The 16948-nt window shown below is 45.9% G+C and overlaps 1 protein-coding gene across 1 annotated transcript; it reads right to left on the reverse strand.

Moving 5' to 3' along the window:
• Positions 1-563: 563 nt before the first annotated feature.
• Positions 564-15862, reverse strand: irf3 (interferon regulatory factor 3; the record flags this gene model as incomplete). Its single annotated transcript, XM_084456001.1, has 8 exons — positions 564-692; positions 1323-1444; positions 1940-2229; positions 3035-3125; positions 14386-14446; positions 14701-14762; positions 15187-15358; positions 15698-15862. 8 exons carry the CDS (start codon positions 15860-15862, stop codon positions 564-566), a joined length of 1092 nt encoding a protein of 363 aa, XP_084312127.1.
• Positions 15863-16948: the final 1086 nt, after the last annotated feature.

Below are 16948 nucleotides of genomic sequence, written 5' to 3' on the forward strand. Positions count from 1 at the left end.
ATGTATTGTAACATACCACATCCCTTTTTGATATTCTATCTAGTATGGAAGTATGTGATTCGGAACGCAGCCTAGATCTGTACAGCCACCTGTGTTCAGCAGATACAGAGCTGCATCCCATCCGCGTGCTGTATATATCTGTATTCATTCAGCTGTTGAAGAGCATCAGAAGAGCAATGTAATGTTCTGTAGGTTTGATTAAACAATGGAAAACGTAAGAAAACATTTATTTTACATTTTGATTTATTTATATATTATTTTATTTTTGATAAAATTGTTAATTAAGAATCCAGACAGAGAAAGGTGTAAAAATCTCCAGAATATCCCTTTAAAACCAAACTGACACTGATGAAAGTTGATCATTAGCTTTACTCTAATGCCACTTCCTTGAACTCCATAGGATTAAAAATGAGGATTGTTAGAATCCTGACAGATGCAATGTGATTTCTGTACCGGTCAAACTCTTAAATCTGATCTATGATGCTATATGAAGAGGTCATAAAAAGGTAAACATTAATGGAGTGGTAGGCCAGCGGTCCCATCTCTCTCAGACGGGCCAGTGCTCAGCCCAGTTCCATCAGCAGCTCCTGTAAGGACTCCTCCAAGGACATCTGCAGTTCCACTGACTGCAGGGAGGAGGCGCCACCATCCACCGCCACCATCTTCAGCATCTCCAGAACCGTTAACACCACCTGAGAGAGAGAGAGGGAGAGAGAGAGAGAGGGAGAGAGAGAGGGAGAGAGAGGGAGAGAGAGGGAGGGAGAGAGAGGGAGAGAGAGGGAGAGAGAGAGAGAGAGAGAGACTGAGTGTGTGTGTGGTGACCTGAGCTGACCGGCCCTCCCTGAGTGGACTGGTTCTATGGCGTGATGGTCAGCACTCTCGACTCTGAATCCAGCGATCCGAGTTCAAGTCTCGGTAGAACCTAACTGTTTTGAGCGTTTAACTTTACACAGCATATCTTTTCATACATGTGGAAGAAAATGAACATCTCTGAATCATTCAACAGAAGGTGAGCAGGCAAGACCAGGACTCTTCCTGGTCTCCTCATCTTCCTGGTCTCCTCATCTTCCTGGTCTCCTCATCTTCTTCATCTTCTTGGTCTCCTCATCTTCCTGGTCTCTTCATCTTCTTCATCTTCTTGGTCTCATCTTCCTGGTCTCCTCATCTTCCTGGTCTCATCTTCCTGGTCTCCTCATCTTCCTGGTCTCATCTTCCTAGTCTCATCTTCCTGGTCTCCTCATCTTCCTGGTCTCCTCATCTTCCTGGTCTCCTCATCTTCCTGGTCTCCTCATCTCCCTGGTCTCATCTCCCTGGTTTCTCACCTCCACCACCACCAGCTTCTTCTCCCAGGGCTTGTTGTTGGGGTCGGGCCACTTCTCCCCCAGGCAGAAGAACAGAGAGAAGGGGGGGCTCTGCCCACCGCCCTTGATGAAGTCCAGCAGCCCTGGAGGAGACGAGCAGCAGGGTAAAACACTGGCACACTGGCTAACTACGCTAAACGCAATTATTGTAAGTCGCTTTCGATAAAAGCGTCAGTTAAATGACTGTAATGTAATGTACTGTAATGTAATGTCCCCCCCCCCCCACGTCTCTCTCACCCCCCACGTCTCTCTCACCCCCCACGTCTCACCCCCCTCCATGTCTCTCTCACCCCCCACGTCTCTCTCACTCTCTCACCCCCCCCACGTCTCACCCCCCTCCATGTCTCTCTCACCCCCCCCCTCCATGTCTCTCTCACCCCCCACGTCTCTCTCACCCCCCCACGTCTCACCCCCCTCCATGTCTCTCTCACCCCCCACGTCTCTCTCACTCTCTCACCCCCCCCACGTCTCACCCCCCTCCATGTCTCTCTCACCCCCCACGTCTCTCACCTCCCCCCCACGTCTCTCTCACCCCCCCACGTCTCTCTCAACCCCCCCCCCCCCCACGTCTCTCTCACCTGCGACAAAGTCCTTGGTCTGGTACAGCGGCTGCAGCGCGGTCTTGGACACCTCCTGGGGCGTCCGGCTCTGGTGGAACTTGCAGAGGCTCCAGAAGGCCTGGCTTTTTCCCCGCCGCCAGCCGTAGACCACGTTTCCCAGGACCCGCACCTCCAGGCCGTCCCCCAGGCTGTCCAGGATCAGCTGGGTAAGATGGGCCTGCTGCTGGTCCGACACCGGCCCCACGCGGGGCAGGGACACCAGGGACAGGCCCGACTCGGCGTCCACCGTCGGCTGAGGGAGGTCCGGCCTGACAGGAGCACAGGGGGAGAGACCGTCACCTGGGGGAGACCGGCGTCACCATGGCGGCTCGTCCGCTTCACACACAGTCATTATAATATGGCTATGATGTCACTCATAATTAGTAGCCCACATGTAGACTAGTCATCATAATATGGCTATGATGTCACTCATAATTAGTAGCCCACATCTAGACTAGTCATAATATGGCTATGATGTCACTCATAATTAGTATCCCACATGTAGACTAGTCATCATAATATGGCTATGATGTCACTCATAATTAGTAGCCCACATCTAGACTAGTCATAATATGGCTATGATGTCACTCATAATTAGTAGCCCACATGTAGACTAGTCATAATATGGCTATGATGTCACTCATAATTAGTAGCCCACATGTAGACTAGTCATAATATGGCTATGATGTCACTCATAATTAGTAGCCCACATGTAGACTAGTCATAATATGGCTATGATGTCACTCATAATTAGTAACCCACATCTAGACTAGTCATAATATGGCTATGATGTCACTCATAATTAGTAGCCCACATGTAGACTAGTCATAATATGGCTATGATGTCACTCATAATTAGTAGCCCACATCTAGACTAGTCATAATATGGCTATGATGTCACTCATAATTAGTAGCCCACATCTAGACTAGTCATAATATGGCTATGATGTCACTCATAATTAGTAGCCCACATGTAGACTAGTCATAATATGGCTATGATGTCACTCATAATGAGGAGCCCACATGTAGACTAGTCATAATATGGCTAGGTGGTCATTGGTGGTCAGTAGCTCACATGTAGACTAGTCTGAATCCCGCCTCGTTCTCCAGTAGCTGCTCCCAGACCTTGGCCCCTCGGTAGTACACGGCCAGGCGGAAGTGGGTGTCTGCGGGGGGGGGGGGGGGGGGGGGGGGGGGACATGAGAATATGATGTTTGTAGGCTACTTAAACCTTGGAGAGAGCCTGGGTTATAAGGTAAATACCACAGATAATGCTGTGTTTCCCTGCATAGCTGACTAAGGTAATGCTGTTCCTCTGTGTAGCTGACTAAGGTAATGATGTTCCTCTGTGTAGCTGACTAAGGCAATGTTGTGTTCCTCTGTGTAGCTGACTAAGGCAATGTTGTGTTCCTCTGTGTAGCTGACTAAGGTAATGTTGTTCCTCTGTGTAGCTGACTAAGGTAATGTTGATTTCCTCTGTGTAGCTGACTAAGGTAATGTTGATTTCCTCTGTGTAGCTGACTAAGGTAATGCTGTTCCTCTGTGTAGCTGACTAAGGTAATGTTGATTTCCTCTGTGTAGCTGACTAAGGTAATGCTGTTCCTCTGTGTAGCTGACTAAGGTAATGATGTTCCTCTGTGTAGCTGACTAAGGCAATGTTGTGTTCCTCTGTGTAGCTGACTAAGGCAATGTTGTGTTCCTCTGTGTAGCTGACTAAGGTAATGTTGTTCCTCTGTGTAGCTGACTAAGGTAATGTTGATTTCCTCTGTGTAGCTGACTAAGGTAATGTTGATTTCCTCTGTGTAGCTGACTAAGGTAATGCTGTTCCTCTGTGTAGCTGACTAAGGTAATGTTGATTTCCTCTGTGTAGCTGACTAAGGTAATGTTGATTTCCTCTGTGTAGCTGACTAAGGTAATGTTGATTTCCTCTGTGTAGCTGACTAAGGTAATGTTGATTTCCTCTGTGTAGCTGACTAAGGTAATGTTGATTTCCTCTGTGTAGCTGACTAAGGTAATGCTGTTCCTCTGTGTAGCTGACTAAGGTAATGCTGTTCCTCTGTGTAGCTGACTAAGGTAATGCTGGTGTTCTGACTTACTGAGGGTGTCTCTATGCATGGTTGAGGACATGGTGTTCACCAGTTGCTCCACCACCTGCTGCTCTCTGGCCACGCCTACGGCCCCGTGCCCGGGATTCGCCGGTTGCCCAGGCAACTCGACTCCTCCAACTGCACCCTCCATCACTGTATATGTTGGCTGTTGCCCAGGCAACACGCTCTCTTCTAACACCCCTGGAACCAGATCAGCAAATAGGAAGTTGTTAAGTTTTATACAACGGTTAGTTCTGGTTCTTGATTCTGATTGGCTGGAAGCCGTGTTAAAATACTTTGTAACACACACCTGGGACCGCATATCATTCCATTTTCAATATAACTAATGTGGTAGCACAGAACTCAGCCAAAGTGGAATAGAGACACATGATCTTGACTGGTTGGGGCCGGGGGGTAGCCCGGAGAGGAGTACACCGTCCCTGACTGGCTATGACCAAAAGGGGCGGAGCCTCATCACCACGCCACTATTCACGCCACAGAACCCACTTTTCAGCCCCTGAGTGGGCTAGAGACACACAGTCTTCAATGGTGGATGCATGGAAATTGCCCGGAGGTCACTGTACTGTCCCCGACTAGCTGTGACCCAAGGTGGTGGAGCCTAACCAGCACGCCACTATCCAGGCCACAGGCCCCACAACTCAGCCCCTGAGTGGGCTATAGACACGTTCTTCACCGGTGGAGTCAGGTAGGTGGCCCGGAGAGGGGTACACTGTCCCTGACTGGCTCTGACCTGAGGGGGCGGAGTCTCACCACCACGCCACTGTCCAGGCCACGGACCCCACAATTCAGCCCGAGTGGGCTAGAGCACGGTCTTCGCCGGTGGGTGCATGGAGATTGCCTGGTCCGTAGTAGTTCTAGCAGTAGCTGTTACATACAGCTGCAGCAGCTAGCCCACCTCACATTTTCTCCAGGAAATGTACTTTCTAGTTTATATTGCTGTGTGTTTATTCTATTATCTATTACACTAATAGCTGTAGTAACCGTTGTATAAAAGCAATAAACCTCTCGAGGCCATGTGTTATAGTGATACATAACACATGCTTTGTGTCGTGCCTAACAACGCCCCCTAGCTGTTATAAAATGTATTGCTTAAGTATAGAACAGGTTTTTAAGTTGTAAAGTTGTATTCACCTTATTCCGCCCCGCCCACTTTTAGTAGTTCGCCTCTTTCGCATTTTGTCATTCGACTTCCGCTAAACCGTCACTGTCAACATCCGGTAAACTTTCGCTAGTTAGAAAACTGGATCTAAGAGATGACAAACACATCTAATGTTTTAAAATGGGAACACACTGAAAACCAGATGAGAAGGTCAGATGGTCTGGTATTGTCCCATCCGTCGTCAGTTTTAAAGTCGCACAGAAATGAAAAAAGCATTCTGTCCCATTTTGGTTCACATAATTGGTCATAGTGTTCACCTATTCAACGATGTATGCCAAAAAAATTAAAAAATTCTACTTTTGTTGTAATCTTATATCAAAGTATATAATTTCTTACTTCCTGGAAAACGGTAGGTCACGTGCAATTACGACACCAGGTACTGTACCTTAGATTTTAGGCCAATAATCTCACGACATCCACCCTGTCAATCAAAACGTCAACTACTCTGCAGCCTCAAGTGTTGAATATCCCGCCCGCTCGATAGCGTTCCAATGAAATTCATCTAAACGTATGTCCCGCCCTTGCAGCCCGTTTCAGGCGGAAATACGTCAAAGTACGGAAGCAAGATGTTCTCTAACGTCCCTTTCGGTGTATCTTTAATGTGGGTAGACGATATGAAGAAGTGGCCAGAGGTAACGTACAGGGACATATTCAACTACTTCGTACTGTCTCAAGGAGTTGATGGCGCGGCTATGAAAAATTATAATAGTGCCGAAGCCTATGAGTATTTGCACAGCGGGAACGTGGGCCGTGTGATATTACACACAGAGGGTTAATTCATCTTTTTGAAGGCAGATGTGAACCCCAGTCAGTCGAGCTGCCCGTAACACTCTGCGTGGTGCTAGTTTCCAACCTGGGATCTGTGGAGACGACTTGATGCTCGTGCATCGCTGGCTTGGGAAGGTCATGCAGTCACGCAGCCTCAATATTATGGAAGGTATAATCTTTAAATCTATTCTAAAATGGACAGGTAACCAGTGTAGTGATTTTAAAACTGGTGTGATGTGAGCCCTCCTTCTGGTCTTTGTAAGAACATGTGCTGCAGCATTTTGAATCAGTTGGAGTTGACTTATCGCTTTTTTTGGTAGGCCAGACAGGAGAGCGTTATAATAGTCCAACCTGCCATTGATAAAAGCATGCATTAGTCTTTCAGTATCAGTCTGGGAGAGGAAAGGTTTCACCTTGGCAAGGTTTCTCAGGTGATGAGGTCCTTGTCACAATCTTTATATGGGCCTCAAAGCTAAGATCAGAGTCCAGCAAGACACCTACGTTTCTGGCCTGACATTTCATATTCAGTGACAGTGTTTTAAGTGCACCGATAGTCTCTCTCTTTCACCTTTTTCACCAATGATCAATACTTCACTTTTGTCCTGATTTAACTGGAGGAAGTTCTGTGACATCCACACATTTATGTCAGCAATACATTCTATCAAATGGTCAACTGAGCTGTAGTCGAGAGGTGTCACAGAAATGTAGTGCTGGGTGTCAGAATAGCGATGGTAGCTAATGTTGTTCCTTCTGATGATATTGCATAGGGGTAACATGTACAGACTGAAAAGTAAGGGCCCTAGAACTGATCAACATGTCATCTGTGTTTTTTGAGCTGTGGTCACCAAGGGCTACGAAAAACTATCTGCCAGTTAAATGCATCCTGAACCAGTCAAGGACTGGACCGGAGAGGCCGGCCCAGTTCTCCAGTCTTCCAACACGGATATCATGGTCTACCATCAAACGCTGCACTCAGGTCCAGGAGGACAAGGACAGAAGCTTTTTTGGGGGGGGGAGTCAGCCTTTATTCTGAGGTGGTTAACAACCTTGACCAGCGCTGTCTCTGTGCTATACAGGTGAAAACCTGACCGAAATGTGTCCAGGATATAATGTACAGCTAGGAAATAATTTAGCTGTCCGAATAGCCTACATTTTTCTCTAGAATTTTACTTAAAAGGGGAGGTTGGTCTAAAATTACTGAGGACTGAGGAGTCTAATTGTTTTTTTTTGAGAATGAGAGAATTTACCAGGGATGTTTTAAGAGCTGATGGAAAAGCGCCTGTACTGAGGGAATCATTTACAATAGTTAAAGTGTACAAAGATACAGAGATAAACATAGTCTTGAAGATTCTGGTGGGACTAGGATCCAGGAAGTTGTGACGTCACTTTGCTCAGCATCTCTGTTTCAACCGGTGTAAACGAGTTCATAACCCTGCTCCGTGGAGGAAGAGGGTCATCAAGCAAAACATTGTGATTTGACTGGGTGATATTCTTCCTAATGCCAGGTATCTAACTATAATATGCTACAAATTCCTCACACCTTGAGGTAGAAGACATGTTAACAGGTGTACTGTCTAGGGGGTGGGATTTAAGAGGTTGTCAATCGTTGAGAAAAGCACCCTGGGATTGTTTTGATTTCTAGAAATCAATCTCAGGACCAGGATGTTGGTGAGGCAGGTACTCTACCTTTGCTGGGTTCGATGTTTAACCCATGCAGACAGCGCTCAAGTATATCTTGGTTATCATCAGGGGAGATCTCAGCTGTTGGTGAGAAATAACATATTTCAGAAGAATAATAACATATTATGGAATAACAACAATTCTAGCTGCTGTGCAGCACTGGGTCGGGGCCGGGCGGAGTCAGAGGAGGAAGGAGACAAATGACAAACGTGAGGGTGTAGGGGTGCACATATATACACACACTGGTACAGGCATATGTTTTCCTGTTGACTGCTACAGTTAGGAGATGGAACCAGGTTTGAGGGTGTGACATGGCCACAGCTCTTTTCTGTCCTGGCCACACAGTGAACTGCCCACCAACATCAGGACTGCTCATATTTCACCATAGCCTCAAAACTCACCTCTTCAAGAAGTACCACCAGGATTGTCCCTCTTAAAGGAGTAGTAAAGGGAAAAATCATGTTTAGCCCTGTTTTAAGGTTACTTATGATCATATACAATGGTTCAGATCAAAACGTTGACAAAACTAGCACTTTTAAGAAAGTCTGATAATTGCTCTACCACCGTTTTGGTCATACAATGGATGTGGGTGGGCACCTTGCAAAATCATTCAAAAAACATGTTAAACTCTACAATAATACACCATTCAAACAATCAGTGGCACAGGTGTCCTCTCAATCAGTAAATTTAGCCAGTTGTAGTCCTAGGGTCCGCTATTGGGGCGGGGTTGCCAACAACAACGTCTCTGATTGGTGGAGACATTGCTGTTGCACTATAGGATTGTGGGTAGTATATTTTTCCTGTATGAACAGCAGTAGTTTGAGGGGACAGACTTCAAAATACTGTCAAAAATACAGTTTTTGAGATCAAATTCTGAAAATGTTCACACTACATCTTGCAGGTCATGACATTTTTGACATTTCTTTTATGTACATTGGAGATTTATTGAGTGAGTATTTGCAGTACAGTAGAACCTCAAAGATCCGAACCCACCGGGAATGATGGTCGTTCGAATCTCTGAAATGTTCGTAACTGAAGGTTATTCCAAAATACACAAAATTTATTTTAATTTATTTACTCTACCAGCGTTTTGGTCATACAATGGATGTGGGTGGGCACCTTGAAAAATCTATCAAAAACATGTAAAACTCTCGATTTCAAAGACAAGAAGCTCACCGAGGGCGTAATTGGTGTCCGTTGGTGTTCTGACATCAAATTCGCCGCAAAGTATGAATCCTGTAGGGTTTTATTGATCATTTTATGAAATCCATTGACTTGTATTGAAGCGACCGTTGTAGATGTGTAGATCAATCTGCAGAGGGGATTCAGGAAGCGGAACTACTTACGGTAGCTATTGTTATTGTTTATGTTGCTAGGCTACCTAGTTTGCGGAGCTTTACACACGTATGTGCTGCGACTAAATAGTTCTATGCTAAATATTTTAAAAAGCCTTTCCAGATGAACTAGAATCTTACTTTATGGCGAATTATATGTCAGAACGCCAACTAACACCTCGGTGAGTTTCTTGTCTTTGAAATCGAGAGTTAAACATGTTTTTGAATGATTTTTCAAGGTGCCCACCCACATCCATTGTATGACCAAAACGGTGGTAGAGCAATTATCAGACTTTCTCAAAAGTGCTAGTTTTGTCAACGTTTTGATCTGAACCATTGTATATGATCATAAGTAACCTTAAAACAGGGCTCAATATGCATTTTCCCTTTACTACTCCTTTAAGTTTTAAACTTAAGACGGTTGCTGTAGCGCTACTATCAGGACTATTGGCCCACCCGATGCCAGTTGAGGACTTTTGGGCACAGGACTAGACCTATATGCAAAGTGTGGTGATTTTTCATGCATGGGAAGTCAGACTTCCTAGGAAGAAGAAGATTTAGAATATTGGGAAATACAAGAGGGATCTGTAGCTGAGGTGTGAGGCCCTTAATGACATTTCCCCAGGGAATAATAATAATAATAATAATAATAATAATAAAGATATAAAATAAAAAATATTAAAGAATAATGATAAATTATAACTAGAAAGTACATTTCCTGGAGAAAATGTGAGGTGGGCTAGCTGCTGCAGCTGTATGTAACAGCTACTGCTAGAACTACTACGGACCAGGCAATCTCCATGCACCCACCGGCGAAGACCGTGCGTCTCTAGCCCAATCAGGGGCTGAGTTGTGGGGTCTGTGGCGTGGACAGTGGCATGGTGGTGAGACTCCGCCCCCTCAGGTCAGAGCTGGTCGAGGACAGTGTACCCCTCTCCGGACCACCTACCCGCCCACACCGGTGAAGACCATGTGTCTCTAGCCCACTCAGGGGCTGAGTTGTGGGGCCGTGGCGTGGATAGTGGCGTGAGTGTGAGACTACGCCCCCTTGGGTCAGAGCCGGTCGTGGACAGTGTAGGCCATGCCGGGCTACCCACCTGCCTTCACCAGTGAAGACTGTGTGTCTCTAGCCACCTCAGAGGCTGTGTTGTGAGGTCCGTGGCGTGGATAGTGGCGTGATGGCGAGACTCCGCCCCCTCCGGTCAGAGCAGGTCGGGGGCAGTGCACTGACATCTGGGCAATCTCCATGCACCCAACAGTGAATACCGTGTGTCTGTAGCTCACTCAGGGGCTGAGATGTGGGGACAGTGGCGTGAATAGTGGCGTGGTGACGAGACTCCGCCCCCTCGGGTCAGAGCCGGTCTAGGACAGCGTACTGCTCCCCGGACCACCCACATGCACCCAACCGTGAAAACTGCGTCTTTAAGCAACTCAGGGTCTGAGATGTGGGGACGGTGGCGTGGATAGTGGCGACGAGACTCCGCCCCCTCAGGTCAGAGGTTGTGGGGGGCAGGTCAGTGATTGCCAGGCCATCCCCATGCACCCCTCATTGGAGACCATGTGTCTATAGCCCACTCCGGGCGGACCAGTAGCTATGGAGGTGTTGCAGTAGGTGTTTGTTATAAGTACTGCTAGTACTACACTCAAAAATAGATTAGACCACTCATCATAACTCATAGTTTTATTGAGTTCAATAGCTGAAAGAGGAGAACATATATTAATATGAGTTTGCAGCCTGAAAAAGAGTGTCATTCTGAATATTTCTTTGAGGAAGAAAGAAAGGATGGAAGGAAGGAAAGAGAAAGAAAGAAGGAAGGAAAGGAAGGAAGGATGGAAGGATGGAAGGATGGAAGGATGGATGGATGGATGGATGGATGGAAGGAAGGAAGGAAGGATGGAAGGAAGGAAGGAAGGAAGGATGGAAGGAAGGAAGGATGGAAGGAAGGAAGGATGGAAGGAAGGAAGGATGGAAGGAAAGGAAGGAAGGAAGGAAGGAAGGAAGGAAGGAAGGAAGGAAGGAAGGAAGGAAGGAAGGATGGAAGGAAGGAAAGGAAAGGAAGGATGGAAGGAAAGAAAGGAATGAAGGATGGAAGGAAAGAAAGAAAGAAAGAAGGAAGGGAAGGATGGAAGGAAGGATGGAAGGAAGGAAAGAAAGCAGGAAGGAAGGAATGAAGGAAGGAAGGAAATAAGGAAGGATGGAAGTAAGGGAAGGAAGGAAGGATGGAAGGAAGGAAGGAAGGAAGGAAGGAAGGAAGGAAGGAAGGAAGGAAGGAAGGAAGGAAGGAAGGATGGAAGGACGGATGGAAGGAAGGAAAGGAAGGAAAGGAAGGATGGAAGGAAGGAAAGAAAGGAGGAAGGAAGGATGGAAGGAAGGATGGAAGGAAGGGAGGAAGGAAAGAAGGAAGGAGGGGAAGGGAAGGGAAGGAAGGAAGGAAGGATGGAAGGAAGGAAGGAAGGAAGGAAGGAAGGAAGGAAGGAAGGAAGGAAGGAAGGAAGGAAGGAAGGAAGGAAAGAAAGAAAGAAAGAAAGAAAGAAGGAAGGAAGGATGGAAGGAAGGAAGGAAGGAAGGATGGAAGGAAGGATGGAAGGAAGGAAGGAAGAAAGGAAGGAAGGTAAGGAAGGATGGAAGGAAGGAAAGAAAGAAGGAAGGAAGGATGGAAGTAAGGGAAGGAAGGATGGAAGGAAGGATGGAAGGAAGGAAGGATGGAAGGAAGGATGGAAGGAAAGGAAGGAAGGATGGAAGGAAGGAAAGGAATGAAGGATGGAAGGAAGAAAGGAAGGAAGGAAAGGAAGGAAGGATGGAAGGAAGGAAAGAAAGAAGGAAGGAAGGATGGAAGGAAGGGAAGGAAGGATGGAAGGAAGGATGAAAGGAAAGGAAGGAAGGATGGAAGGAAGGAAGGAAAGGAAGGATGGAAGGAAGGAAAGGAATGAAGGATGGAAGGAAAGAAAGAAAGAAAGAAAGAAGGGAAGGATGGAAGGAAGGATGGAATGAAGGAAAGAAAGGAGGAAGGAAGGATGGAGGGAAGGATGGAAGGAAGGAAAGCAATGAAGGATGGAAGGAAAGAAAGACAGAAAGAAAGAAAGAAGGGAAGGATGGAAGGAAGGAAAGAAAGGAGGAAGGAAGGATGGAGGGGAGGATGGAAGGAAGGATGGAAGGAAGGATGGAAGGACGGATAGAAGGAAGGAAAGGAAGGATGGAAGGAAGGAAGGAAAGAAGGAAGGAAGGATGGAAGGAAGGATGGAAGGACGGATGGAAGGAAGGAAAGGAAGGAAGGAAGGAAGGAAAGGAAAGGAAAGGAAAGGAAAGGAAAGGAAAGGAAAGGAAAGGAAAGGAAAGGAAAGGAAAGGAAAGGAAGGATGGAAGGAAGGAAAGAAGGAAGGAAGGATGGAATGAAGGAAAGGAATGAAGGATGGAAGGAAAGAAAGAAAGAAAGAAAGAAAGAAAGAAAGAAGGAAGGGAAGGAAGGAAGGATGGAAGGAAGGATGGAAGGAAGGAAAGAAAGGAGGAAGGAAGGAAGGATGGAAGGATGGAAGGAAAGAAGGAAGGATGGAAGGAAGGGAAGGAAGGAAGGATGGAAGGAAGGAAGGAAAGAGAGAAGGAAGGAAGGATGGAAGGAAGGAAGGAAGGGAAGGAAGGAAGGATGGAAGGAAGGATGGAAGGAAGGAAGGAAAGAAAGCAAGAAGGAAGGAATGGAAGGAAGGAAGGATGGAAGTAAAGAAGGAAGGATGGAAGGAAGGATGGAAGGAAGGATGGAAGGAAGGATGGAAGGAAGGAAGGAAAGAAAGCAAGAAGGAAGGAATGGAAGGAAGGAAGGATGGAAGGAAAGAAGGATGGATGGAAGGAAGGATGGAAGGAAGGATGGAAGGAAGGAAGGAAAGAGAGAAGGAAGGAAGGATGGAAGGAAGGGTGGAAGGAAGGAAGGATGGAAGGAAGGAAGAAAAGAAAGCAAGAAGGAAGGAATGGAAGGAGGGAAGGAAGGATGGAAGGATGGAAGGAAGGAAGGCGGAAGGAAGGATGGAAGGAAGGAAGGAAGGAAGGAAGGACAGAAGGAAGGAAGGAAGGAAGGAAGGAAGGAAGGAAGGAAGGAAGGAAGGAAGGAAGGAAGGAAGGAAGGAATGAATATGAATGCTACCACAGTAGTCATTAAAGGGTGCCTGTACAGAGAGCCTGCACGTGTCCCCAAATTCAAATCCCAACTGACACTGTGAGCATCCTCTCATTCACTTCAATGGAAAGGCATGTTGGATTCAGACAGCTCTCTCTCAAAAAGTATAAAGGTCACAGCCTAGATATTGACACCGTAGGAATCCTGAGAAAATGCTGAACATTTTAGGCTATGATATGTCTGTGTAGCTTAAAAACTGTAGGCATGGCGACGAGTTAGAAAAAGGGTAAAAATGCAAAATTAGCAGCTCAAAAGGTAGAGTGTGGGCCCATATGTTTCAATGGAGAGCGCAGTTGCCAAACAAATCGTCATACAGCGAAAATTATAAGTCACACGGCTAAGATACTTACATTGTACGAATCAGCACAGTTGTGTGAAAGTTTTGATGTATAATAAGTGTGTGAGCTTTCAAAACTGTAGGAGTGCCAGCAGTTTACAAAATGTGTAAATATTTTAAAAGCAACAGCTGCCACCACTCTAAAAACATAATGATACTGAACATTCCACCAGCAGTTTCAATGGCACAAAAATTACTATTAAAAGTTAAATTACTAAAAAACTATCAAAAATATCAAAAATCTGAATACATCCGTTAAAGAGCTAAACATCGTGAACATTTTAAAGTTTGAATGAAGTTTCTAGCACAAAGTATGTAGAAGTTATAAAGGAGACAAAAAACAGGGAGAATAAGAAAGAAAGAAAGAAAGAAAGAAATAGTGGGAATATCACAAGTTGGGCTAGCTTTTGCAAGCTAGCCCACCTAATTATAAAGCCCTTTTCATTGTCAGACAATCAGTATTAAAGTAATACATAGCGTTTTCTACGGTTTTCTCGGAACTGCGCCCCCACAGGCTCTGCGAGTCAGTGCACTGTCGTACTGTCGTAAAGTTATCAGATTGTCTTTTTATTTTTCTGGCTTCCTCTGTGATGTTCCGCTTCGGTTTTCTCACCTCCGCCATGATATCATTGAGCTAAAAAAATGCATGATATCCTTAGACGCCGGAATGGTTAGCTACTGTGTTGTTTAAATGTCAATGTATTATCTTTCTGAGTAGACTGTTTGGACGATTCAGCTTACTTTTAGTAAATCTAATTGGAGAATTAGCACCAGACATGTTTGTAAAGGTCCAAATATCGCGATGTATTGCTTTAACTAATGTTATTTATTCCTGAGTGATTAAAGCAGCGTTGTGATAACAGACTCATGTTACCTGCGAACACAAGCTGGTCTGCTGGGAAGTGAAGATCAGCGTTGAAACCTCCCCCCTGGCTCTGGAATGAGTTACAAAAATGTGGGTTTAATCAGTTCAATAATATACAGCTACTTACTTTTGACATTTTATTTCAGGTGAATGTATCACAGCTGTTACTGTCTCTAAACATGCCAGCCAGACGTATCGTTCAGGGTCAGGACAGCCCAGATAAGACTGCTGGTTTTCTAGAAGGGCCTCTGAAACACGTCCATGGAGGGGACTACTGGGTGGTGGCCAAGCGACAACAACAACAACAACAACAACATGACTCACCTCCTGTACTGGTAAAGGCTCCTGGTAGAGATCAGGCTCTGGCTCCTCTGGCTCCCGGGGGCCTTCAGGGGATCAGGGTGGACAAGAACACATAGAGGGCCTCTCATGAGCACCAACAGTGATAACATTACACTGACAGTAATAACATAACCTACATCTCATGAGCACCAACAGTAATAACATTACACTGACAGTAATAACATAACCTACATCTCATGAGCACTAGCAGTAATAACACTTACAGTAATAACACTTACAGTAATAACATAACCTACATCACATGAGCACTTACAGTAATAACATAACCTAGATTGTTTACATTCCTTGTGTTTCTATGTCACCTTATCTTTAGAAGTCAACTTTGACCCCTTGGAGGAGAAGCTGAGCCTTATATCATACCTGTCTGTTTCTCTGTTCCCTGAAATACATGAAGGCCATCGAGTCACGCGCCCCCCCCCCCCACACACACACACACGCCCCCCGTACCTCCTGTGGCGGCCGCCCCCTCCGGCCAGAGGAACACCTTGTGAGGGTTGGCCGCATCCTTCTTGTTGTCGGCTAGCATGTGGAAGCCCTTGGCTCGGAGGGCACTGCGGAAGTTCCTCTTCCAGATGGAGGCGTCGCCATGCGCCTGGCCGCCGCTCACCTCCGCCCAGGCCTGGCGGACGGGACAGCAGGGGGACAGCAGGGGGCAGCGCTGAGCTGAGGCCCACGTACACAACAGGACTAGCACTACAAGCCTGTGAGCTCAGGCAGGGACTGACTCAGCATGTGAGCTTCCGAAGTTAGAGACGTTAACCAACTAGGTCTCAAACCCAGACCACACGTATGAATGTGCCCATTTCACAGGTTTGATACATCTAACCTCCCTCTTTGTTTAATCGAGGATGAGGAACTCGACGGTAACTTTGACCTTGAGGGACTTGGAGGGCCACTCTTACCTTGAGGGATTTGGAGGGCCACTCTTACCTTGAGGGACTTGGAGGGCCTCGCTTACCTTGAATATGAGTGAGTCGTCGACGGAGGAGTCCTGCCTCAAAGCGTGTTTCCATGGGATACAGAACTGGGTATGTTCCTGATTGGTCCAGCAAACGCCCGGGTACCGCCCACTGTCGATCTGACCCCTCAGCCAGGGGATGATGAGAGGTTTGGACGGAGACATCTCTCTCTCTCTCTCTCTCTCTCTCTCTCTGGAGGGGACTTAAAGGACAGGTTTGGAATTCAGCATTAGAAGCCATGTTATAAGATTATTTATGATCATTTACAACGGCCGATATCAAAGTTTCGTCAGACGGTGCACTCTCGAGATATAGCCCGTCGCCGCTAACACACTCAGTGGGTCTAGAGGTGCATCAGACAAAATCCCTCAAAAACACCATGAACTCTCGTTTTCAAAGACAGGAAACTCACTGAGTGGTCACTGGTGTCTGCTGATGTTCTGCCCAAAAAAACACCATACAGGGCCCTATGTTATGAGGGAAATTGTGTTCATGACATTATGTTTTATATGTAATAATACTTTATTCTTTATTCCTATTAATTAACAGTGTTCTAACTTCATACTTCATACTAAGGGATGTTCAGTTGCCCCCTGCTCCTGGCCTGATGAAAGAGTAGTATTGTTTTAGGCAGGTTCCTTCTTCAAGGACACAGCTGGGTGCAGGGCAGATAACATGCATTGGGTATCAGGGAGTGAAAGACACAGATGCACAAACTTCACCATGTTTGATTTTAATGAGATGAGTTTGATGTATTAAGGCGGGGATGCCCATATATGGTACCACTTCCCTGTTGTTGCTTTTGTGGATGGTAATTTCCCATCTGAGTAAAGACACCTGCACACTTTGCTTTTCGAACGTCATGTGAAATACTTTATAGAAGGCTATCACTGACAACAGTTCATCGGACTTCTCAGATACAACCTGGTGTCTGTTCTGAATTGTCCTCTGGCCAGAGCACTGTTATTAAAGTTCTCTTCTTACTCCGAAGTTCACCGGTGTGTTTCTGAAGTTCTTAACCTTTTAAAGAATCCACAACAATGTCGAGACTTGAGAGTCCACCGTTTGACGAAACTTTGATATCGGCCGTTGTATGTGATCGTAAATAACCTGATAACATGCTTTATAACGCTACGGATGGACCTGTCTTTTAACACTGGGACAAAAAAAGTACGATAAAATGGATCCAAAAGCCAAGCTAATTACAATAAACTAGAACATCAAGGAAGTTGAAATTGCAAGGAAATGAA

The sequence above is a fragment of the Borostomias antarcticus genome, assembly GCF_949987555.1.
Source record: "Borostomias antarcticus genome assembly, chromosome: 22".
Lineage (NCBI taxonomy): Eukaryota > Metazoa > Chordata > Actinopteri > Stomiiformes > Stomiidae > Borostomias > Borostomias antarcticus.